General features: G+C 39.9%; 3 protein-coding genes across 3 annotated transcripts; 1 reads left to right on the top strand and 2 right to left on the bottom strand.

Moving 5' to 3' along the window:
* The first annotated feature begins 3,116 nt into the window (after positions 1–3,116).
* Positions 3,117–7,556, top strand: LOC134877864 (keratin, type I cytoskeletal 13-like). Its single transcript, XM_063903535.1, has 7 exons — positions 3,117–3,553; positions 4,440–4,522; positions 5,107–5,263; positions 5,651–5,812; positions 6,354–6,479; positions 6,928–7,148; positions 7,388–7,556. The coding sequence occupies exons 1-7, from the start codon at positions 3,167–3,169 to the stop codon at positions 7,479–7,481; spliced, it is 1,230 nt and encodes a 409-aa protein (XP_063759605.1). The 5' UTR covers positions 3,117–3,166; the 3' UTR covers positions 7,482–7,556.
* A 2,953-nt stretch (positions 7,557–10,509) lies between these two features.
* On the bottom strand, positions 10,510–13,347 carry LOC134877875 (keratin, type I cytoskeletal 13-like). The gene is made up of 7 exons (XM_063903550.1): positions 13,000–13,347; positions 12,271–12,353; positions 12,030–12,186; positions 11,793–11,954; positions 11,194–11,319; positions 10,824–11,038; positions 10,510–10,603 (listed from the first exon to the last, which is right to left on the bottom strand). The coding sequence occupies exons 1-7, from the start codon at positions 13,318–13,320 to the stop codon at positions 10,510–10,512; spliced, it is 1,158 nt and encodes a 385-aa protein (XP_063759620.1). The 5' UTR covers positions 13,321–13,347.
* Positions 13,348–18,246: 4,899 nt separating this feature from the next.
* Positions 18,247–21,084, bottom strand: LOC134877989 (keratin, type I cytoskeletal 13-like). The gene is made up of 7 exons (XM_063903725.1): positions 20,737–21,084; positions 20,008–20,090; positions 19,767–19,923; positions 19,530–19,691; positions 18,931–19,056; positions 18,561–18,775; positions 18,247–18,340 (listed from the first exon to the last, which is right to left on the bottom strand). The coding sequence occupies exons 1-7, from the start codon at positions 21,055–21,057 to the stop codon at positions 18,247–18,249; spliced, it is 1,158 nt and encodes a 385-aa protein (XP_063759795.1). The 5' UTR covers positions 21,058–21,084.
* Between the last annotated feature and the right edge of the window lie 4,343 nt (positions 21,085–25,427).

The following is a 25,427-nucleotide window of genomic DNA, read 5'->3' as shown; positions in this document are numbered from 1 at the left end:
CGCCCAATCCTTTTTGGCCAATTGTAAATTAATAGTTGTATTACTATCATTATATATATGTAGCAGGCTCCTTTTTATAAAATATTTTCTCCATAAAAAAAATACCATCATTTATCACAAATTATTATTATTGTATACATTTAGCAAGCTCCTTCTTTGGAAAATAAATATCATTAATAACATATAATTAATAATGTAATTCTCTTTATAGATGGTTAAATATAATTACATTATTAATTATATTTAATACATATTCCTTTTGGTATATTGTCTGCATAATACATGACACATTTGACTAATATTAATATTATTATTATTATTATTATTATCCGTAGTAGTACACGTAGTTGCTTTTTCTGTAATGTTAAGTAAAGATATTGACTTTTTTCACTAGTCTGGACCATATAAATAAAGAATATTTGGAAATTTTGGGAAGCATGTATATTTTCAGTCAATCCAAGATGTAGTTGGGATGATATCACTGAAATTCCTGCCCATTACATTTGAGGCTACAGCTAGCAGCTGGTTAGCTTAGCACAAAGAATCAAAGTTAAGAGTTGAAACGATATTTTGTTATTGAGAAACTACATACAACATTTGACTAAGCAAGCAATGTTAACTACTTGTTCAAGCTAACTTGTAGCTACTAACAACATCATAACAAATTACAGCCAAACTGGGCCGGATCTACCATATGGTGCCCAGGCGGCCTTGAGCAAAAGGGTGCCTCAGTTACAAGATATATATATATATATATTAAGTATATATATATATATACATATATGTATTTTTGTCGGCACAACCTCACTCATCATAAAACTAATTGAATAAAACTCAGTCTTCACCGCCATGAATAACTCTGCTTTTTGATAGCTTCAAATATTCTTCCTAAACTGTCCCTGATAGGGTCTCACTTCACTATCTATGTGTAGCCGGCACAGTCGACTGCAGTCAACTGCGGTCATGTCACATTGTGTCACTGCGAAAGTGTGTCATTCAAGCTCGGCTGTGTGTGTGTGGCGAGCGCATTCTGTGTGAGTGATTGAGCGAAAGAGAGAAAGAGATTGCGCACCGGTACTGGGGATTGTTGTTGTTGTTGTTAGCATCTAATTAGCTATCTGAACTCTGGGATATAAGGATCTGTTTCTAGAACAAGACGGAGGGAGAGTTCTCTCCTGTCAGACTGAGAGGCTCTGATAACCTCAGCTCAGGTGAGGTAAAGGACTGAGGTGAAGTAAAGGAGTGGTAGATAGTTACTGTTAGTTTCAGTGATCTCAGTGTTTCTCAAACATTTTGTTAACCAGTTTTCAAGGCACATCTTTATATGATCATTATAGTTAGAAAAGAATAAGAGAATAAATGAAAAACAGGTATGAAATCATTTCAATGTGTACTATAGGACAGTAAGATGAAACAGTTTAAAAGTGGAGTGATGAGTAAAGTGTGCATAAATGAAAAGAAAATCTGTATAAAGTTCTGTTTCATATGGGTGTTGAGAGATGTATCCATAGATCTCTTATTTCTCCCTCAAAGTGCACCAGATTGATGCATTTAACTTGAACATTTAAAAGAAATCTTCCCTGTGGAGCCTGCCCCATACCCCCTAGAGACATAGGTGTGTTCCGGTATTTATAAAAATAGCACTATACTCAGTATCTATGCACTCAACTTTTCACGTGTTGTTACGTGTGCAAGCACGTTTGTTGGGGCTAAGTTGGGGGCCCATGAAATCTCAGTGCCCAGGGGCTCCTGGAGATACTAATCTGGCCTTGCAGCCAACCATTTTTCTCCTGGTACCATCTACTTATTCCATTTAAACAACCCTATCGTCTTGCACTCTGCAGTTGTCAGCTTCAGGCCCATCTCACGCACCTTCAGTTAGCTAGGTCCAAAACTACCTAGCTCACATTGATAGTACAAAAACCAGAAGAAATGCTTTTTTTTTTACCAACATAAAGCCCAGACAGTACACCAGAATGACACCGCCAACAGGAAAACACCCACATCAGAAGCTATTGTTTAATTAACTATGGCCAAGTAGTTAGTAGCACATTCAAATCCAAAACTGATGTATATAGAATGAAACCACTGACACATTTGCAGCCAGAGCTTAAACAGCCCATACAGAGTCAAATAACTGCAGCTCTGCCCCTCTAACTACCTTACCTGAAACTAACTAAACTCCCAATTAGTTTTCACGTGCTACCCAAGAACAGTAGTCCTAACATACATGGATGCAATGTTCCACAATATCTAAAATGACTTATTTTGCCTCTGATAAGCATTGTCTATAAAATAAAACTCAGACACACTATCCAGAACTGTCTTTGAGAATGAATGAATCAAAAAGCCTCACGGGAGATGTAGTGTAGACAGGCAGAATAAAGTCCAAACAAGGGTTACAAAATACTGAAACCTGTTCCAAATACTTTTTATCTGTAAATAAAAACCAAGTATGCACCTTTATAAGCTGCAGATATATGAAAGAGCAAGTGGAAATAGTGATAAATATTGTCATTATTTGATAGCTGAATGTACAATTACAGGATCAGAATATTTACAGTATATTGACATTCTTCTCAACTTAAATATCTAGCACGATTTTTCTTTTAAACTTGTACCTAGTTTCAATAAAGTGGGTTTATGGGATTGTTGTATTTGAGTTTCAACAATTTTCACCATAAAACCGCAGCAGGGGGAATGTGTGCTCAAGTGACAGCAAACAGAGCGTCGGCAACAAAGAGCTCCATTGTTTGTTGCACAATAAGAGACATGTGTGAGGATCTGCAGGGGGAAATAACTCATACAGGTTTCAACATGCTGACAGGAATTCATTGGAGGGGGGGCTAGGAGGGTCGAGGGTCTGAACAAGTTCCACATGATAAAATAGATAAAAAAGTAGATTCTTGCAGGTTCAGGAGGAGATACACCTGAACAAACACGATGATTGTGTTACCCTAGAGAGGTTTTCAGAAACAAACAGAGGCTTTTTAGAGTGACATCAGACAGATGCTTTGAATTCCTGCTATGATTGGTCCCTGTGTTTGTCGTCCTCCTGCCGGACCCCGCGCCCGCACCTCTCCCCTCCCTCTAGGCACTATAAAGCATCTGAGTACACATTGTGCTCTACTCTTCTCTGGATCCCAAGCAGCAGACCTCCTCCACCATGACATCCTACGCTCGCTTCTCCTCCAGCAATCGTCTGGGCTCCATGAGGGCCCCCAGCGTGTACGGTGGTGCCGGCGGCTCCGGGGTCCGCATCTCCAGCATGAGTGCCCCCAGGAGCTTCTCCTCGGCCGGAGCAGGGTTTTCCTCCGGAGCCGGGTCCGGCTTCAACCTGTCTGACGCCATCAATGTCAATGACAACAACAAGAAGGCCACCATGACCAACCTGAACGAGCGCCTGGCAACATACCTGGAGAAGGTGCGCAGCCTGGAGAAGGCCAATGGAGAGCTGGAGCTGAAGATCAGACAGTTCCTGGAAAAAAAGACCAAACCCGAAGGCCACGACTGCACCGGCTTTAAGGCAGCCATCTGCGACATGCAGGAACAGGTGAGGGAAGGAGTCAGGTTTCACATTATTGTCCCGCATTGTAGGGTATTTGGATTGGGCTTCCACCCACATCATAAAACACTATCCACATGCAGAAAATACAAGACAAAGAGAGGTACAAGAGACATTATACAAGTACAGCTGCTAAGGAAGCTGCAAGGTGGTGACAGTGATAAAGCTTCAAGTAAAAATGTAGTTTTGTTCGTTTTCATATTTAATGTTTTATAAAGCAATCCAAGGGATAACAGGTATCTATCTTTTCTTTTAAATCTAAGTGATCTTAAAGCATTCACATTACCAAAATAATTACAAACAGTTGCCTCAGCGTAGGTAGAGTGCAGGAATGGATGCTGCAAACATATAACCCTGAAGCAGAGCCACAATAAAGAGTGAGATCATGTGATAATGAATTTTGTTCAGCTCAGAGTTTCGTCCTCCCTGACAATGTTAAGCCCCGCAGGTGTGTAGCCTGCAAACACACAGACGGAGCAACATTGATGTGTTTCCCGCAGGATGTATTCAGGTGCAGCCACACCCTAAATACACAGAGGCTTCCTGAAGCAGGTTCAGGCTCGGTCTCCAGTTTTGCATGATGTACATACAGGAAACACAAAAACACGAGGCAGAAATTTGACTTATATTTGAATAGAATGATCTCTGCTCTTTTCATTGTGAGTCTAAAACAGGAAAGACCTGCCTCAGTGTGCTGTTTTACTGTCCTTGATGTAATTGCACTAGTTTTATTGCAAATATTTTTCACATTGTTGCAGTGTTTTAGGAAATAGGGACTTGATATTTTTAATGTAGAAATTTCTTTGTACACATTACATTCAGAGAGTCTACTGATGAATAAAAGACTAAAGGTGAGTTCTCCTCTGTGTTTCAGATCCTCTACGCCACCAAAACAAATGGATCTCTGTACCTGGCCATCGATAATGCCAAGCTGGCCGCTGATGACTTCAGGGTCAAGTGAGTTCATGATAATTTATTAAATGTATTGGAGCTTTTTTAATGTATTGTGAAAACCTAGCCTAGTTAAGGTAATTTGAAACCAAGCAGATATAATAGATAGGAAAATGGTCACTAAAATATACCTTTATTGCTAGTTTACTGTCCATGTTTATCTTTTTATTCACTTTATCTGAGAATTTTTCTGTTTATTCATGAATTGCTTTTTGTTTTTATTTCTTGTTATTCACCCCTTGCTGAATGAATTAAGGAGGACATATTCTAGCCCAGTTATATATGACTCTCTTTCTGTCAACTCTAAATGTTATTTATTTGTATTATTGATTATAACATTACAGTATTGTATCTGTATCTCTGTAATTAAAGTCATTATTATTATGATTGGATCTTCATAGTTGTTTAATCAACTTTGAAGATCCAATCTCACAACAGCAAGAATCCTGTAAGTACATTATCTTCAAATAATCCAAACCTTTTGAAGTACTGATGCACTAGCCAAACAATTTGAAGTGCTAGGTACCAAAATGAGAATTTGCTGTGAATTCTCTGGGCATGGAGCTGATGGAATGGTTGGTGTGTTACAGGTATGAGAACGAGCTGGCCATGCGTCAATCGGTGGAGGGGGACATTGCCGGGCTGAGGAGGGTCATGGATGAGCTGACAATGGGCAGATCAGATCTGGAGATGAATATCGAATCTCTGAGGGATGAACTCATCCAGCTGAAGAAGAACCACGAGGAGGTACGCGACAACCTGCAAACTCAATAAGATTCAAATCAGCTTAATTTACAAACAAAGTTAAATATTGAAAGTAACAAAGAATAAAACAAGTCATGATGATCAACAAAATCCAGTGAAATAAATAGTCAATATGACAGGATGAGAAAATAAAAAGGAATTTAGTTATCTTTCAGCTTCCCAGTATCTTGGAAAAGGACTGCGATTAAATGCAATCTTTTTTACTAGGTGCAGGTAATGTCCCAAAATATGACAAATCCAAAGTCTTAAGCAATTAAAAGAAGATTCATTTAAAAATGACATGAAAATAGAAAAGCATGCAATGAACACTTGGATTTGTATTCTGTTAACCAACCAACCTATTTTTTATTATCGACCCGTTTCCTGCAGGACCTCTTGGCCATGCGCTGCCAGGTAGGAGGTCAAGTGAACGTTGAGGTGGATGCCGCACCGCAGCAGGACCTGTCCGCTGTTATGAGCGAAATCAGAGAACATTACGAGACCGTGGCAAACAAGAACCGCAAAGACCTGGATGTCTGGTTCCAGACCAAGGTGAGTGAAATTAACCCTCTGATGAAAAAACATTTTATGACTTTACATGCATTACTTTGAAATCATCTTTGTCAAACAGGATCATTTCTAGCAAGATTGTGTTTTGTCTGCATATATACCAACTCATTTGAAAGTTTGAGCAATATCTAAGGGCTACGAGGGGAACTGCAGGCTTAGACACTGTTATACAACACAAAAAAACTATGGCAGTGAACTAGGGATAGACTACGACTCGTGAACCTTTGCTGTAAAGTCTATCTTTCTGTCTATAATAAAGGCATTTTCATAAAAGGAATGACAATTAATATCAATATTATTTGATATACCAGGAAAATAACATGAGATTGTGGGTCAACATTTTTACCTACCAAGTCATGATTAGGAATTCCAAATGTCCTATTAAGTTATTGAAATAGATACAGAGGGCAATACAAAAATGTTGAATTAAAAGTGACAGAAGAGTGTCATCTACATACAGGTTGATTTATTAGCAGGTCTGATTTCTAATGTACTTTTCCATGTTTTCTTGTGGTTTTTGCAGTCTGAAGAACTCAATAAGGAGGTGGCGGTGAGCACAGAGACGCTTCAGTTCTCTCGCTCTGAGATAACGGAAGTTAAACGAACATTGCAGGGTCTGGAGATTGAGCTCCAAGCACAGCTCAGCATGGTGGGTACAGCATTCAATCAATGGAGGAAGAACACATCTGGTTTTAACTAACAAGAAAAAGTCTTGAAATAAACATTTTACTCAAGTAAAAAATGAGAGTATTCACATCAAAATTGGGTTGCAGTAGCTCGGATCATAGGGACTTGGCTTGGGAACCGAAGGGTCACTGGATCGGACCAAAAATAACAAGTGTGGACCGGTAGCTGGAGAAGGGCCAGTATGCCTTTGTATAAATGTAAAATAACATCAGAAAAATGCATGAATTTCCCATTTGGGAATTAATAAAGGTGGATTCAATCTTTATTGAATTATATTTTAGCACCATAATTAAAAGTCCCAATGAAGTATGGCATTTGGTTATTGTTATTGTTATTCAATTGCTATTCTGCATATGACAATAAACCCTATGGATCTTTGAATCCTGACACTCTTTCCGTTCCTTCTTCAGAAAGCGTCTCTGGAAGGAACCCTCGGTGACACGCAGAGCCGCTACTCCAACATGATGGGAGACTACCAGAAGAAGGTGTTGGTCCTTGAGGGCCAGCTAGCTCAGCTGAGGTCCGACCTAGAAAGGCAGGGACAAGAGTACCAGATCCTGCTGGACACCAAGACCCGGCTCGAGATGGAGATCTCCGAGTACAGGAGGTTGATGGATGGAGAGTTTTTCAGGTGAATTAAACGGCCTATACTGGGAGTTAACTTTAAAGTTCTTTGTTGGAGGATATACAAAGTCTGTAGAAGGGTTAAAACTGGGAAAAAACTACATAAAAGAGGCTATCACGTACAACTTATTTTTAACATAATTATCTGTGTGCCCTAAAATGTTGTAATGAGGGCACTATTTATATATATATATTTATATTTATTATGTATTGTTATAAAAACTAACTGTTTGTTTCCTCCTGCAGCCCGCCAGCCACCACCAAAACCCAGAAAGTGTTGATCATCACCAAAGAGTACAGTGACGATGAAGAGATCAGTTCTGAAAGTCAGGAGGTGTGAGACAACAAACATCTGTCGACACCAAGCAAACCTTTCCAGAAACATAAATAAAATACTTCTGATTAACTAAAACAATATGCGTGTTTTCTGTGTAAGCCAAACGTACTGTGTTTTGTGTTGTATTACTTCCCAAAACTTCATTTAAGTCACACAAATGCCGGAGGAGGTATTCAGATCCTTCACTTAAGTACTATAAAACTTTCCCTTTTACAATAAATGGGCAACGGTAGCAATGCAAAAATAATGCAAAGTGCTTTAAAGTTGGCCAGATGTTGGCGCTATTTGGATCACGTTTGGAGATCTAATGTGCGAAGTTATGGGGAACCAGAGTACCAAGTTTGACATCTCTATTATGAATTGATTTTGAAATATTTGATAAGGAAGGTGTCTACGGTCACATTCTGTATTGATCCTTTGGGGACAATACGTTGTTCCTTATTTCATTCGGTCGGATGGCTAAAAAAAAAGCACTTTTTCTATTGATTTGATGGAAGTTTGACGAAAAATTATGGGATGCACTTAAAAAGTGGCTAAATGAAAACATTCAGTGTACAAAAATCTAAAGGAATATTTAAGCTTATGCAGAGGACACCCACATTTAATGTTCTGTAAAAGGCACTTAGAATGTAATAACAGATGAACTGTGCTAAACTGTATTCATCTAAATCTGAGGATTCATGTGCAGGCATGATCTGTTGTGGAATGTAACTAATACAATTACTCAAGTACCTTGAGAAAATTCCATAATACAGTATTTTCACTTTTAGATTTTTGGTTGATACATCGCTTTTTACTTTACTTTTACAGCTTTAGTTTCTATTTACTACAAAAATATAAATCAACAAATAAATTATGAGGTATTATAACAGTTTAGTTTTCTGCAGTATAAAGTGTTTCCATTGAACACCTTCGTTACCAGCTGCATCATTAGAGTGATGAACACAATAAGGCATCAATAACTTAATACTATAATATACTAATATTTTGAAATCTGCATAACACATGCTTTTACTTTTGGTGCCTTAAATATAATTTGATGCCAAAACTTTTACATGGGTACAATTTTGATTACTTAATTGCAATGGAGAATATTAACACTATGCATTTAAACTTGTGCTAAAGTAAACATCTTTAAGTACACGTTTTTACAGTATATCATTTTACCTTCTGTCTTATCTCATTCTGTTTTGTATTCATACATTTTTCTTATTCAAGCTTACTTGCAAGTCTATTGTAATATTTTCTTGCACTACTATGTCTTTTCTCTTTTTATCTCAAGTATATTGTATTTTGCACTGCCTGGGACACTTAAGATGTTCATTGGCCAAACTACAATGTAGTTATTGCTCAAATGACAAATAATTTCAGAGAAAAAAAGAACATAAGAGCTAAAGTAGGAGAAAATAAACATTTATTTGTATATATAATTCTAAGTCACAACTCGTTTGTCCCTCCTGTTTCTGAATTAACTTTTTATTTCCATTTTTAAAAAAGGTGTCTGTCACAACCTGTCTCATGGCTCAAAAGAGAGGAGACCACAGAAAGTAAAGACAAACCAAACAGTCATCACAATCCCACAAACCTGTCTGTGAACTCCCTGGCGACACCATGAAACAAAAAAACAGTACATGTTTTTTTGTTTTCAAACCCAGTTACAAAATTCTGGTTTTACCCCTTCAGCCTTCCTTAGGAAATAATCAACTGGGGAAGTTTCATTTTGATATCTATTGTCTTTTCTAGTGTGTATGAAATGCATCAATTTTACTGTTTCATTCTGCCCTGTCTCTACCCGACACAGAATGGACGATTAAAGCATATTCCAGTTTGCTTACACTGTTTATTTCAATCCATCACTGGCTCACAACATAGTATTTGCAACTCTTAACAGCTACCGTTCCTAGGTGTCACACTCTAACAAGTCCGTGTTGAAACAAACACTACATAACAATACTATTGTTACATTTACAATCAATGTATTTAAAAGCTGTTATCAAAACAGCTGAAAATGTGTTATTTCTGATACTGTGAGCCAGAAATCTCCACTTCAGTAGCATATATACACACTATACATTATCATTTCGGTTTCATTACCATCTATATTTTACAGTTTTTACAGAAGCCTTCTTCGGATATCATTCAGAGTTTTTGATAGCCTTCTATTACTAAATACAGTATTTTCTGATCAAAGGTTTTGACAGAATGGTGGAGCAAAAGGGAGATGCTAAATCCCCTCCGTAAAAACCTTTGACTACCTCTATGACAACAATATGAAACAAGAAGTTTGAACAGTGTATTGATAATGTCTTTACGTCAATCAACATGAAAGTGGTATCTTCTGTAAAAAAAATCAAAAAAAGAGTGCCTTTTACTCCGACGTTGATGTGATTAGTAAATTCTAAGATATTCTAACTGGATCTTGCTTACAATTTTCACATTTATGACATTCAAAAAAACGTCACCAGAGAAGGATTATCCCACTCAGATTGTTAAATGTGAGTACTTAAACGCGGCTGAACCTTTATAAATTATTTTGTATCCTCCGGAATTTAAGAAGGTAAGACAGTATTTTTTTAAACTGTAAAAAAATAAATAATTCATTGAGCAGACACATGAAAATATTGCCCTTCAACTTTGAAACCTTTAACAGTAATTTTCATTTTGGTTATTATATTAAGATGTTTTTTTCATTAAAAAAGTCCTGTTCAGCCTCACTTCACGTTCCAGAGAACCAAGATGGCAGCGGACCGACAAAACCATGATGTGCAGTTTTTTTGTGTCGTATAGCAGTAACAGTGTCTAAGCCTGCAGTTCCACTCTTAACCCCTAGATTATACTAAAACGATGACTAACTGATTGTCCAAAGTATGTCTAAAGAATGTAGATGAGAATATTCAAAGCTGAGTCTTTTTAATAAAGTCAGAGTAGCAGCTGATCATCAGTGTGTAAATAAAACACATGGAGCTCAGGAACAATGTTACACTTGATTTTTATTGAAGAAGCACAGACAGACTCAGCTCAGAGTTTAAATCTAACTGCTGTTGATCACATTTCCAAATTCGTCCACTTCCTGCGTGATGGTCACCACCCTGGTGGTCTTGATGGTCTTTGTTGTGGTGGCAGGACTGGGAAAGAACACATTCAGTTAATACACTTCTATTTGTTACTTGTTTGTTTTTCTTCAGCTCATGTTGGCATGCAAACACGCTAAACTCAGATTCAGTAAATGTTCCCCAATAATTAGCTCATGTTAGCATGCTAACACTAAACTCATATAGTTTGTATTTGTGCACGTTCCACATCGTCAGTGTCAGACGCACTGACGACCCTTTTCCTTGGGCTCACCTCTCTCCGTCCAGCAGCCTCCTGTACTCGGCGATCTCCAGCTCCAGTCTGGTCTTGATGTCCAGCAGCATCTGGTACTGCTGTCCCTGCCTCTCCAGATCGCCCCTCAGCTGGCCCAGCTGATCCTCCAGAGCCTCCACCTGCCTCTGGTAACCTTCCAGCATGATGGAGTAGCGGCTCTGGGTCTCAGCCAGAGACATCTCCACTGCTCCTTTCTGTTCAGGAAGAAGAGGGAGGACTCACTTAACACTTTAAAAACTCCTCCAACTGTCAGGACAGAGGGAACACTTTTATACATCCATTTTCATGATTGTTTAAACAACTTTAAATCAGCAATGTTTGTATTTATTATTGGATGTAAATAATGCACCTTGCTGATCTGCGCCTGCAGCTTGATCTCCAGACTCTGCTCTAATCGTCTGACCTCTCCGATCTCAGACTTGGTGGTATGCAGCGTCTCAGTGGTCACAGACACACCTTGGTTCAGCTCGGCTGTCTGTGAGGAAAAGCTTGTTATTAAAGTTATGATTGATATCAAGATTTCAGACAGCAGTGGGATTTGGACATCGCCGAGCATAAGAACAACAAAGTAAAATTATAAAGCCTTAAAACCCCCAAAAATGAAATGAAAAGTTACTTATGTATATTAATTATAACATGTCATACTAAAAACAAAAAAATATATATAAGTTCAAAAAAATGGTGAAAATTCAAATACTTTGAAAAAACATTTCAAAGTTAAAACAATGAGATAAATCATAAAATTAAATAGAAATAAAAAACAACAGCAGAAAAAAAAGTATTATGTATATCTGAATATTATATATATTGCATAATGTATATAATCAACCCTTAAATCAGACTGTAGTTCCACCTGGAGTAAATTCAGCAGCTATACAAATTTAAAAAACGAACAAATTGTTGATAAACTTTAACAGGAAGTACTCGTGGTTTAAGTTGAGCTCTCACCTTGGTCTGGAACCAGGACTCCAGGTCTTTGCGGTTCTTGGAGGCCACGGTCTCGTAGTGTTCTCTGATTTGGGCGATGACAGCGGACAGGTCCTCCTGAGGAGCGGCGTCCACCTCCACGTTCACCTGACCTCCAATCTGGGCCCGCTGAACCAGCAGGTCCTGCAGGAACACGGCACTTAGACTTGTGTCTTTTTACCTTTTTATTGCTATTTCTGTGTGGTTTCAGGGTCTCACCTCCTCGTGGGTCCTCTTCATCATGATCAGGTCGTCCTTCAGAGCCTCGATCTGCATCTCCAGGTCAGCGCGGCTCAGGGTCAGCCCATCCAGGACCTTCCTCAGCCCGGTGATGTCAGCTTCCACAGACTGCCGCATGGCCAGCTCGTTCTCATACCTGCATCACAGCAGAGTTGAACATTTAACCAGATTCAATCAGGTTATCTCAAGAGTGTTGAAGGAAACAGAGTCTCTCACTCACTTCATTTTGAAGTCCTCGGTGGCCAGCTGGGCGTTATCGATGGCGAGGACCAGGGCGGCGTTTCCACGAGCAGCGAAGTTTATCTGAAAGATCCAAAAGTTAGAAAAACTGAAAACTTTCAAAAGAAATGTTTTAAGTTCAATCTACATAGCAGAAAACATTATGTTGTAAAACTTAGTCTCAATTATTAAATATCCTTATAATCTAAAAATGGGAAGTTAGAAAGACAGTATTGTTAAGAAAAGTTACAATAACGTTTAAACCTTTAAAACTTAAATATTAAAAAGTAAAATGTGTTAAGTTAATTCAAAATTAAAGCCTATTTATAAAAATGTTTCATATAATATACTGTTTATCTAATCGTTTTTCTTGTTTCTCAGCTGGGATCTGTCCTCCCCTTCACCACGAGCCCCTAGAGGACTTTCACTTGTAATGGAAAATCTACAAGCACAACTCACCAAAAACCTTTAACCTCCTCCTGATTTATTCATTTACAGACTATCTTGATATTTTATGATATAAATTTCCAAAGCCTTCTTTGCACTGCTAGGCACTTTTTCCCTTTGCGTTGTATTCATGTATTTATTTTCTAAACTTTATAGAATTCGACTTAACATTTCAGAGGAACCAATCAGATAAAACCCAGCACCTGAGAGGACCTGAGCATCCTGAGTCTATGTATTCTGCTGTTTCGCTCAGACTGCAGCGCTGCTGTCTCTGCGTTCTCACCTGTTCCTGCTGCTCTGTGATGAGGCCCCTGAAGGCGGAGCAGTCGTGGGCCTCAGGTCTGCTCTTGCTCTCCAGGAAAAGTCTGATCTTCAGCTCCAGGTCTCCGTTGGCCTTCTCCAGGCTGCGCACCTTGTCCAGGTATGTGGCCAGGCGGTCGTTGAGGTTCTGCATGGTGCCCTTCTCGTTGGCGGACGCGTCCACGCCGTCTGCCAGGTTAAAGGGCCTGCCAGCGGAGAATGACAAGTTGGCCTGGGAGACACGGACTCCAGACCCTCCGGCTCCGCCGTACACGCTGCCGGCCCTCATGCTGCCGGCCCCCATGCTGCCGACGCGGCGGGATGAGGAGGTCACGGAGGGGGCCCTGTTGATGCTGCGGTTGTTGTTGTACATGGCTGAGTGTCGGTTGGTCGTCGGCTCTGAGCAAAGAGTGAAGAGCTGTTGGGGCCACTGGCTCCTTTTATGAAGCTGGACAGGGGTTGGGCCGGGGCCACCGTAAGGCCCCGCGGCCATCAGAGCAAACCGGTCTGAGCTGAGTGGGCGGTGTCCAGCAGGGCGGGGCGTTTTTCTAGAAAGACACCTTTTTCTGATCATGTCCTCAAAGGCCTCAGGGGCCTGAAAGCAGCATGAAGGGCCCAAAGGCTGTCTATACGTGATGGGCCAGTCCCGTCAGTCCACACAGAGACATCCAGCCACACCTTTAAAAGCAGGATTACCGCTGCAATGATTAAGGCTGGGCTCATTTTGAGTTTCTACATGTTTTTTGTAACTTTTCAAAGACGTTAGTGAACGTTTTCGACAGAAGGCCAACTTTCAAATCATGTTCCTCTATCTGATGTTAAAATTGGCCATTAAAACATGAAACCTACAACAGGATAAAGAGTCTAGAGGAGTATGACAGAATCATGCAGGGAGGGCAGAGATAATTAGGTGATCAAAATGAAATAATCTCACACTCATTTTATTTTTTTATAAATAAATAGTTGGTCATTCTAGATAATCTCTTTAAATGCTGTTATCAGTTTCTAAAACATAGATTTGTGTCTTTTCTCTGATTTATATTGTATTTAAGTGGGTAGGTACGGGGCCCGAGAGGGTAGAACGCAGGAGGACATTAATAAAATCACTATGCACTGTTGGAGACTAGGGTTGGACTTTTCTCACACATTTCTGACATTTAAGGATCCAGCGTTAATTAAATGAGGAATGTAATCATTAGCTGCAAAAGTAATGCAGAATAGGACATTTAAAAAGGAGCCAATAAATACCAACAATGTGAGGCAGATTATCAGCCGAGGAAACCGGTGAAACCAGAAGAAAAGCAATCTGAACAAAAGTCACAAAACAAGAGCAGAGACTGCTGTTATTTAATCATTATTATCATTTAAATCAAATCACCTTTTATTGAAATATCCAAATACCACATATTACCAATGTTCCATCTGAACACACCCTCTGTGATTAGACCCTTGAAGCATAAGAGGAGAAACTCAAAAGAAAGGAAAGGAGGAAAATGTAAGAAACCCTCAGGGAGAGAGACTAAGCACACACATGTGTTGGATGTAGAGTCACGCATCAAACAACATAATAACATTACAACATCCATATTTAAAAATAATAGGAGTGTATAGGAAAAAGGCCTCCAGTCGCCGCCAACAGACACATCCAGTCACACTGCTCACGCTGCAAAAACAGGATTTTACAGCTGTAGGTGTTAAGATGCGGCTAATTTTTTACATTTTACAAATGTTTGTGTTTATCCTCAGGGGCTGCGGACATTGATCATAGTCTCTGCAAATTCAAGCTTCAGGGTGGGAGTTAAAATCACAGGCTCTTCAAAAAAAGCAACAAACAGTATGTTAAAGACATAATAAAGAAATAAAATAGTGCAATAGACATAATGTTGCAAGTCAAATTAAAGTATTTCAGGGTTGCCAGCGTTGGGTTCCTGGCTGGAGTGAGATTTTGATATCATGGGTTTAATTACACTTATGCGCAGTAAATGACTGCTATCCTGTCCGTAGCGGGACCTTAGCCTATATATATATATGTATATATATATATATATAGGCTAAGGTCCCGCTACGGATATATATATATATATATATATATATATATTTATAGAACAGGTTATCATACTCTAATCATGTTTTCAAACCTATTCACCGATATCGATAAGTGCACTGTGCAAACCCACATTTCCTTCAGTAAAGTTCGCCGTCGACTGATGAAAGGCCAGGGGTTAACACCAGGGTCGGGGTTGACCAACCGGCTCCCACTGCTCTGCTTTCTGTTAGCGTTGTTAAGAGTGGTGGGGGCGGGAAGGGAGTGGATCGACAGCTGTCAACTCAACACTGTAAATAACCATCCAAAAACGATCGCCGGTTCATCTTGTTTTTGGCGTGAGAATAGTTTGGGCAGCGTGAGAGCGTCAGATTGAGAGTGAAAGCGTTTGTCACACGCCAGATGCGTGAGAGTTGGCAACCCTCGTATTTTATGCTGCACAGTGGAACACAATAGCTCAAATGTGCTGGTGTTAGCCAAAAGGCAAATCTTTTAATGTTGTGCTTTAATCTGATGTTAAAATTAGCCATTGAAACAGAAAACATACAACATACAACAAGAGGAAGGGTATAGATGAGAATGGCAGCGTCATGGAAAAAAGAAAACGAGTCAATCCACAGAAAATAAATTGAAACTATTTTGTTAAAGAGTTTTCGATGCTATAATGTCTTCAATGCTGCTTTCAGCCTCTGACATTTGGAGATGTTCAGCTTTTCTCTCTTTGATATCAGATCAAATTGAACATATTTGGATTATGGACTGACAAACTGAGATTTCAGGCGCAGTTATGCTGCTATTGGCTTAACCATCTGGGTGTCATGATCCGTCTGTTTCCTGTCTTATTTCGAAGAGTGTTCACCCCCTGTGTCATGTCTGTTTTCACTCCTTTTTGATGCCTGAATGTGTTGACCTGAAGCCCCTGTGTTTTCTCAGCCCTCCCCAGCTGTGTCTTGACTTTGGGATTAGTCCTGAAATGGACCAAACTTCACAGAAAAAAGCAAATAAATTATGAGGTATTATAACAGTTTAGTTTTCTGCAGTATATAAAGTGTTTCCATTGAACACCTTCGTTACCAGCTGCATCATTAGAGTGATGAACACAATAAGGCATCAATAACTTAATACTATAATATACTAATATTTTGAAATCTGCATAACACATGCTTTTACTTTTGGTGCCTTAAATATAATTTGATGCCAAAACTTTTACATGGGTACAATTTTGATTACTTAATTGCAATGGAGAATATTAACACTATGCATTTAAACTTGTGCTAAAGTAAACATCTTTAAGTACACGTTTTTACAGTATATCATTTTACCTTCTGTCTTATCTCATTCTGTTTTGTATTCATACATTTTTCTTATTCAAGCTTACTTGCAAGTCTATTGTAATATTTTCTTGCACTACTATGTCTTTTCTCTTTTTATCTCAAGTATATTGTATTTTGCACTGCCTGGGACACTTAAGATGTTCATTGGCCAAACTACAATGTAGTTATTGCTCAAATGACAAATAATTTCAGAGAAAAAAAGAACATAAGAGCTAAAGTAGGAGAAAATAAACATTTATTTGTATATATAATTCTAAGTCACAACTCGTTTGTCCCTCCTGTTTCTGAATTAACTTTTTATTTCCATTTTAAAAAAAGGTGTCTGTCACAACCTGTCTCATGGCTCAAAAGAGAGGAGACCACAGAAAGTAAAGACAAACCAAACAGTCATCACAATCCCACAAACCTGTCTGTGAACTCCCTGGCGACACCATGAAACAAAAAAACAGTACATGTTTTTTTGTTTTCAAACCCAGTTACAAAATTCTGGTTTTACCCCTTCAGCCTTCCTTAGGAAATAATCAACTGGGGAAGTTTCATTTTGATATCTATTGTCTTTTCTAGTGTGTATGAAATGCATCAATTTTACTGTTTCATTCTGCCCTGTCTCTACCCGACACAGAATGGACGATTAAAGCATATTCCAGTTTGCTTACACTGTTTATTTCAATCCATCACTGGCTCACAACATAGTATTTGCAACTCTTAACAGCTACCGTTCCTAGGTGTCACACTCTAACAAGTCCGTGTTGAAACAAACACTACATAACAATACTATTGTTACATTTACAATCAATGTATTTAAAAGCTGTTATCAAAACAGCTGAAAATGTGTTATTTCTGATACTGTGAGCCAGAAATCTCCACTTCAGTAGCATATATACACACTATACATTATCATTTCGGTTTCATTACCATCTATATTTTACAGTTTTTACAGAAGCCTTCTTCGGATATCATTCAGAGTTTTTGATAGCCTTCTATTACTAAATACAGTATTTTCTGATCAAAGGTTTTGACAGAATGGTGGAGCAAAAGGGAGATGCTAAATCCCCTCCGTAAAAACCTTTGACTACCTCTATGACAACAATATGAAACAAGAAGTTTGAACAGTGTATTGATAATGTCTTTACGTCAATCAACATGAAAGTGGTATCTTCCGTAAAAAAAATCAAAAAAAGAGTGCCTTTTACTCCGACGTTGATATGATTAGTAAATTCTAAGATATTCTAACTGGATCTTGCTTACAATTTTCACATTTATGACATTCAAAAAAACGTCACCAGAGAAGGATTATCCCACTCAGATTGTTAAATGTGAGTACTTAAACGCGGCTGAACCTTTATAAATAATTTTGTATCCTCCGGAATTTAAGAAGGTAAGACAGTATTTTTTTAAACTGTAAAAAAATAAATAATTCATTGAGCAGACACATGAAAATATTGCCCTTCAACTTTGAAACCTTTAACAGTAATTTTCATTTTGGTTATTATATTAAGATGTTTTTTTCATTAAAAAAGTCCTGTTCAGCCTCACTTCACGTTCCAGAGAACCAAGATGGCAGCGGACCGACAAAACCATGATGTGCAGTTTTTTTGTGTTGTATAGCAGTAACAGTGTCTAAGCCTGCAGCTCCACTCTTAACCCCTAGATTATACTAAAACGATGACTAATTGATTGTCCAAAGTATGTCTAAAGAATGTAGATGAGAATATTCAAAGCTGAGTCTTTTTAATAAAGTCAGAGTAGCAGCTGATCATCAGTGTGTAAATAAAACACATGGAGCTCAGGAACAATGTTACACTTGATTTTTATTGAAGAAGCACAGACAGACTCAGCTCAGAGTTTAAATCTAACTGCTGTTGATCACATTTCCAAATTCGTCCACTTCCTGCGTGATGGTCACCACCCTGGTGGTCTTGATGGTCTTTGTTGTGGTGGCAGGACTGGGAAAGAACACATTCAGTTAATACACTTCTATTTGTTACTTGTTTGTTTTTCTTCAGCTCATGTTGGCATGCAAACACGCTAAACTCAGATTCAGTAAATGTTCCCCAATAATTAGCTCATGTTAGCATGCTAACACTAAACTCATATAGTTTGTATTTGTGCACGTTCCACATCGTCAGTGTCAGACGCACTGACGACCCTTTTCCTTGGGCTCACCTCTCTCCGTCCAGCAGCCTCCTGTACTCGGCGATCTCCAGCTCCAGTCTGGTCTTGATGTCCAGCAGCATCTGGTACTGCTGTCCCTGCCTCTCCAGATCGCCCCTCAGCTGGCCCAGCTGATCCTCCAGAGCCTCCACCTGCCTCTGGTAACCTTCCAGCATGATGGAGTAGCGGCTCTGGGTCTCAGCCAGAGACATCTCCACTGCTCCTTTCTGTTCAGGAAGAAGAGGGAGGACTCACTTAACACTTTAAAAACTCCTCCAACTGTCAGGACAGAGGGAACACTTTTATACATCCATTTTCATGATTGTTTAAACAACTTTAAATCAGCAATGTTTGTATTTATTATTGGATGTAAATAATGCACCTTGCTGATCTGCGCCTGCAGCTTGATCTCCAGACTCTGCTCTAATCGTCTGACCTCTCCGATCTCAGACTTGGTGGTATGCAGCGTCTCAGTGGTCACAGACACACCTTGGTTCAGCTCGGCTGTCTGTGAGGAAAAGCTTGTTATTAAAGTTATGATTGATATCAAGATTTCAGACAGCAGTGGGATTTGGACATCGCCGAGCATAAGAACAACAAAGTAAAATTATAAAGCCTTAAAACCCCCAAAAATGAAATGAAAAGTTACTTATGTATATTAATTATAACATGTCATACTAAAAACAAAAAAATATATGTAAGTTCAAAAAAATGGTGAAAATTCAAATACTTTGAAAAAACATTTCAAAGTTAAAACAATGAGATAAATCATAAAATTAAATAGAAATAAAAAACAACAGCAGAAAAAAAAGTATTATGTATATCTGAATATTATATATATTGCATAATGTATATAATCAACCCTTAAATCAGACTGTAGTTCCACCTGGAGTAAATTCAGCAGCTATACAAATTAAAAAAACGAACAAATTGTTGATAAACTTTAACAGGAAGTACTCGTGGTTTAAGTTGAGCTCTCACCTTGGTCTGGAACCAGGACTCCAGGTCTTTGCGGTTCTTGGAGGCCACGGTCTCGTAGTGTTCTCTGATTTGGGCGATGACAGCGGACAGGTCCTCCTGAGGAGCGGCGTCCACCTCCACGTTCACCTGACCTCCAATCTGGGCCCGCTGAACCAGCAGGTCCTGCAGGAACACGGCACTTAGACTTGTGTCTTTTTACCTTTTTATTGCTATTTCTGTGTGGTTTCAGGGTCTCACCTCCTCGTGGGTCCTCTTCATCATGATCAGGTCGTCCTTCAGAGCCTCGATCTGCATCTCCAGGTCAGCGCGGCTCAGGGTCAGCCCATCCAGGACCTTCCTCAGCCCGGTGATGTCAGCCTCCACAGACTGCCGCATGGCCAGCTCGTTCTCATACCTGCATCACAGCAGAGTTGAACATTTAACCAGATTCAATCAGGTTATCTCAAGAGTGTTGAAGGAAACAGAGTCTCTCACTCACTTCATTTTGAAGTCCTCGGTGGCCAGCTGGGCGTTATCGATGGCGAGGACCAGGGCGGCGTTTCCACGAGCAGCGAAGTTTATCTGAAAGATCCAAAAGTTAGAAAAACTGAAAACTTTCAAAAGAAATGTTTTAAGTTCAATCTACATAGCAGAAAACATTATGTTGTAAAACTTAGTCTCAATTATTAAATATCCTTATAATCTAAAAATGGGAAGTTAGAAAGACAGTATTGTTAAGAAAAGTTACAATAACGTTTAAACCTTTAAAACTTAAATATTAAAAAGTAAAATGTGTTAAGTTAATTCAAAATTAAAGCCTATTTATAAAAATGTTTCATATAATATACTGTTTATCTAATCGTTTTTCTTGTTTCTCAGTTGGGATCTGTCCTCCCCTTCACCACGAGCCCCTAGAGGACTTTCACTTGTAATGGAAAATCTACAAGCACAACTCACCGAAAACCTTTAACCTCCTCCTGATTTATTCATTTACAGACTATCTTGATATTTTATGATATAAATTTCCAAAGCCTTCTTTGCACTGCTAGGCACTTTTTCCCTTTGCGTTGTATTCATGTATTTATTTTCTAAACTTTATAGAATTCGACTTAACATTTCAGAGGAACCAATCAGATAAAACCCAGCACCTGAGAGGACCTGAGCATCCTGAGTCTATGTATTCTGCTGTTTCGCTCAGACTGCAGCGCTGCTGTCTCTGCGTTCTCACCTGTTCCTGCTGCTCTGTGATGGGGCCCCTGAAGGCGGAGCAGTCGTGGGCCTCAGGTCTGCTCTTGCTCTCCAGGAAAAGTCTGATCTTCAGCTCCAGGTCTCCGTTGGCCTTCTCCAGGCTGCGCACCTTGTCCAGGTATGTGGCCAGGCGGTCGTTGAGGTTCTGCATGGTGCCCTTCTCGTTGGCGGACGCGTCCACGCCGTCTGCCAGGTTAAAGGGCCTGCCAGCGGAGAATGACAAGTTGGCCTGGGAGACACGGACTCCAGACCCTCCGGCTCCGCCGTACACGCTGCCGGCCCTCATGCTGCCGGCCCCCATGCTGCCGACGCGGCGGGATGAGGAGGTCACGGAGGGGGCCCTGTTGATGCTGCGGTTGTTGTTGTACATGGCTGAGTGTCGGTTGGTCGTCGGCTCTGAGCAAAGAGTGAAGAGCTGTTGGGGCCACTGGCTCCTTTTATGAAGCTGGACAGGGGTTGGGCCGGGGCCACCGTAAGGCCCCGCGGCCATCAGAGCAAACCGGTCTGAGCTGAGTGGGCGGTGTCCAGCAGGGCGGGGCGTTTTTCTAGAAAGACACCTTTTTCTGATCATGTCCTCAAAGGCCTCAGGGGCCTGAAAGCAGCATGAAGGGCCCAAAGGCTGTCTATACGTGATGGGCCAGTCCCGTCAGTCCACACAGAGACATCCAGCCACACCTTTAAAAGCAGGATTACCGCTGCAATGATTAAGGCTGGGCTCATTTTGAGTTTCTACATGTTTTTTGTAACTTTTCAAAGACGTTAGTGAACGTTTTCGACAGAAGGCCAACTTTCAAATCATGTTCCTCTATCTGATGTTAAAATTGGCCATTAAAACATGAAACCTACAACAGGATAAAGAGTTTAGAGGAGTATGACAGAATCATGCAGGGAGGGCAGAGATAATTAGGTGATCAAAATGAAATAATCTCACACTCATTTTATTTTTTTATAAATAAATAGTAGGTCATTCTAGATAATCTCTTTAAATGCTGTTATCAGTTTCTAAAACATAGACTTGTGTCTTTTCTCTGATTTATATTGTATTTAAGTGGGTAGGTACGGGGCCCGAGAGGGTAGAACGCAGGAGGACATTAATAAAATCACTATGCACTGTTGGAGACTAGGGTTGGACTTTTCTCACACATTTCTGACATTTAAGGATCGAATCCAGCGTTAATTAAATGAGGAATGTAATCATTAGCTGCAAAAGTAATGCAGAATAGGACATTTAAAAAGGAGCCAATAAATACCAACAATGTGAGGCAGATTATCAGCCGAGGAAACCGGTGAAACCAGAAGAAAAGCAATCTGAACAAAAGTCACAAAACAAGAGCAGAGACTGCTGTTATTTAATCATTATTATCATTTAAATCAAATCACCTTTTATTGAAATATCCAAATACCACATATTACCAATGTTCCATCTGAACACACCCTCTGTGATTAGACCCTTGAAGCATAAGAGGAGAAACTCAAAAGAAAGGAAAGGAGGAAAATGTAAGAAACCCTCAGGGAGAGAGACTAAGCACACACATGTGTTGGATGTAGAGTCACGCATCAAACAACATAATAACATTACAACATCCATATTTAAAAATAATAGGAGTGTATAGGAAAAAGGCCTCCAGTCGCCGCCAACAGACACATCCAGTCACACTGCTCACGCTGCAAAAACAGGATTTTACAGCTGTAGGTGTTAAGATGCGGCTAATTTTTTACATTTTACAAATGTTTGTGTTTATCCTCAGGGGCTGCGGACATTGATCATAGTCTCTGCAAATTCAAGCTTCAGGGTGGGAGTTAAAATCACAGGCTCTTCAAAAAAAGCAACAAACAGTATGTTAAAGACATAATAAAGAAATAAAATAGTGCAATAGACATAATGTTGCAAGTCAAATTAAAGTATTTCAGGGTTGCCAGCGTTGGGTTCCTGGCTGGAGTGAGATTTTGATATCATGGGTTTAATTACACTTATGCGCAGTAAATGACTGCTATCCTGTCCGTAGCGGGACCTTAGCCTATATATATATATGTATATATATATATATATAGGCTAAGGTCCCGCTACGGATATATATATATATATATATATATATATATATTTATAGAACAGGTTATCATACTCTAATCATGTTTTCAAACCTATTCACCGATATCGATAAGTGCACTGTGCAAACCCACATTTCCTTCAGTAAAGTTCGCCGTCGACTGATGAAAGGCCAGGGGTTAACACCAGGGTCGGGGTTGACCAACCGGCTCCCACTGCTCTGCTTTCTGTTAGCGTTGTTAAGAGTGGTGGGGGCGGGAAGGGAGTGGATCGACAGCTGTCAACTCAACACTGTAAATAACCATCCAAAAACGATCGCCGGTTCATCTTGTTTTTGGCGTGAGAATAGTTTGGGCAGCGTGAGAGCGTCAGATTGAGAGTGAAAGCGTTTGTCACACGCCAGATGCGTGAGAGTTGGCAACCCTCGTATTTTATGCTGCACAGTGGAACACAATAGCTCAAATGTGCTGGTGTTAGCCAAAAGGCAAATCTTTTAATGTTGTGCTTTAATCTGATGTTAAAATTAGCCATTGAAACAGAAAACATACAACATACAACAAGAGGAAGGGTATAGATGAGAATGGCAGCGTCATGGAAAAAAGAAAACGAGTCAATCCACAGAAAATAAATTGAAACTATTTTGTTAAAGAGTTTTCGATGCTATAATGTCTTCAATGCTGCTTTCAGCCTCTGACATTTGGAGATGTTCAGCTTTTCTCTCTTTGATATCAGATCAAATTGAACATATTTGGATTATGGACTGACAAACTGAGATTTCAGGCGCAGTTATGCTGCTATTGGCTTAACCATCTGGGTGTCATGATCCGTCTGTTTCCTGTCTTATTTCGAAGAGTGTTCACCCCCTGTGTCATGTCTGTTTTCACTCCCTGTCTCTGTGTTTTCCCTCCTTTTTGATGCCTGAATGTGTTGACCTGAAGCCCCTGTGTTTTCTCAGCCCTCCCCAGCTGTGTTTTGACTTTGGGATTAGTCCTGCCTGTATTCAAGTTCTGGTTTTACGTGTTATTGTTTGTTGGATTCTTTTTTGCTGTGCGTCAAAGAGGTTGGTTCTGTTAGCCTTGCCCTGCTATGCCAGAGAAGCTAACCTTTAAGGTATTTTTCAGTAAAATAGTGTTTGTCCTGTGTGTTGCCATTAAGGCAAAATGTTTAAGGGACTTTTATTTTGACGAGCTGTCGCGGAGTTTGGGGTAAGAAACGGCCATTTTCCTGTAAAGTGGAAAGTAAACAGACAGAATCTATACACGTCAATATCGGTTGTTAGCACTAGAAGCAAAGTGCTAGAGCTTCTGTAGCAAGTGGAAGAAGTTCTCATTCATCTGCATCATCAAACAGTGCACTAATCCATGCACGTGCAAAAGCAGCAGCTGCTAAAGTACGCGCTACATATGCGGAACAAGAAGCTAAAGCTAAAATGGATAAAGCAGCTAAAGAAGCTGAATCACAGTTAGAGAGAGTAAGAAGAGAGACTGAGCTTGAGACACTCGCCATGTACCGTGAAGCAGCGGCTGCTGAGGCTGAAGTAGCCGTTTGGGAATCAGCTCACACAATGGAGAGGTGTATTCTGTTGGATGAAACGGGCCCATCAGAAGAAATTAAAATGGAGCGGACAAGCGAATACATCCAAGCTCATTTTGCCCCAACTAGCTCCCCAGAGCGAGCAGCTACGAAGGCTAGCCCTCAGACTTTACAGCCTGCTACAGCTGCCACTCTATGTTTCAGTCCAAATAACCCTTTTTCTTCATACCAGCAGGTTCCTGTTTATTCACATGAGCCACCACAGGCTAATAACACTGGTAATGTGGACTTAGTTGAGGATGGCCCAGACTATGCGTATGTTCCAACGGTAGTCAAACTGTCAGACATATATGACAGAGAGGATGTTCAGATAAATTCAAAGACATTTCACACTGACTTGAATGTTTCTGCTCCGCACTTTTTCCCTCAGCTAAAAACTGACCAAAGTGTGCGCACAACTGAACATCTCGCACAATATTGAGCTCGACGTGACCTGGTGAGTGCAAGCTTGTATGAGTTTGATGATCAACCTGAAAATTACCGTGCTTGGCAGTCTTCATATAAAAGTGCTACCCAAGGCCTGGGTCTCACTGCTACCGAGGAGCTGGACTTAATGACTCGATGGCTTGGCAAAGAATCCAGCAACCATGTGAAACGCTTACGTTCAGTGCACATAGCAAGTCCAGACATAGCACTCAGGAAAGCCTGGGAACGTCTTCAGGAATGCTACGCAGCACCAGAGGTAGTTGAAAAGGCCCTCTTCACTCGTCTGGACAAATTCCCTAGGCTTTCGGTGAAAGAAAATCTGAAGCTAAGGGAGTTAGCAGATCTGCTGATGGAAGTGCAGTGTGCTAAGGAAGACGGCTACCTCCCAGGTTTGTCTTACCTAGATACTGCACGCGGCATTGAACCTATAGTAGCCAAGCTGCCTCATGGACTTCAAGAAAAATGGATCTCTGCGGGTTCAAGGTACAAAGAAGGAAATGGAGGACGGTTTCCACCATTTGATTTCTTTTCTAGGTTCATGTGCTATGAGGCAAAGAAAAGGAATGATCCCAGCTTTGCCTTTTTAAATGCTAGTGGGCCCTCTT

This window comes from Eleginops maclovinus, chromosome 16, assembly GCF_036324505.1.
Source record: "Eleginops maclovinus isolate JMC-PN-2008 ecotype Puerto Natales chromosome 16, JC_Emac_rtc_rv5, whole genome shotgun sequence".
NCBI lineage: Eukaryota > Metazoa > Chordata > Actinopteri > Perciformes > Eleginopidae > Eleginops > Eleginops maclovinus.
Note: the sequence above shows the minus strand (reverse complement) of the source record. Positions and strands in the feature narration are given on the sequence as shown.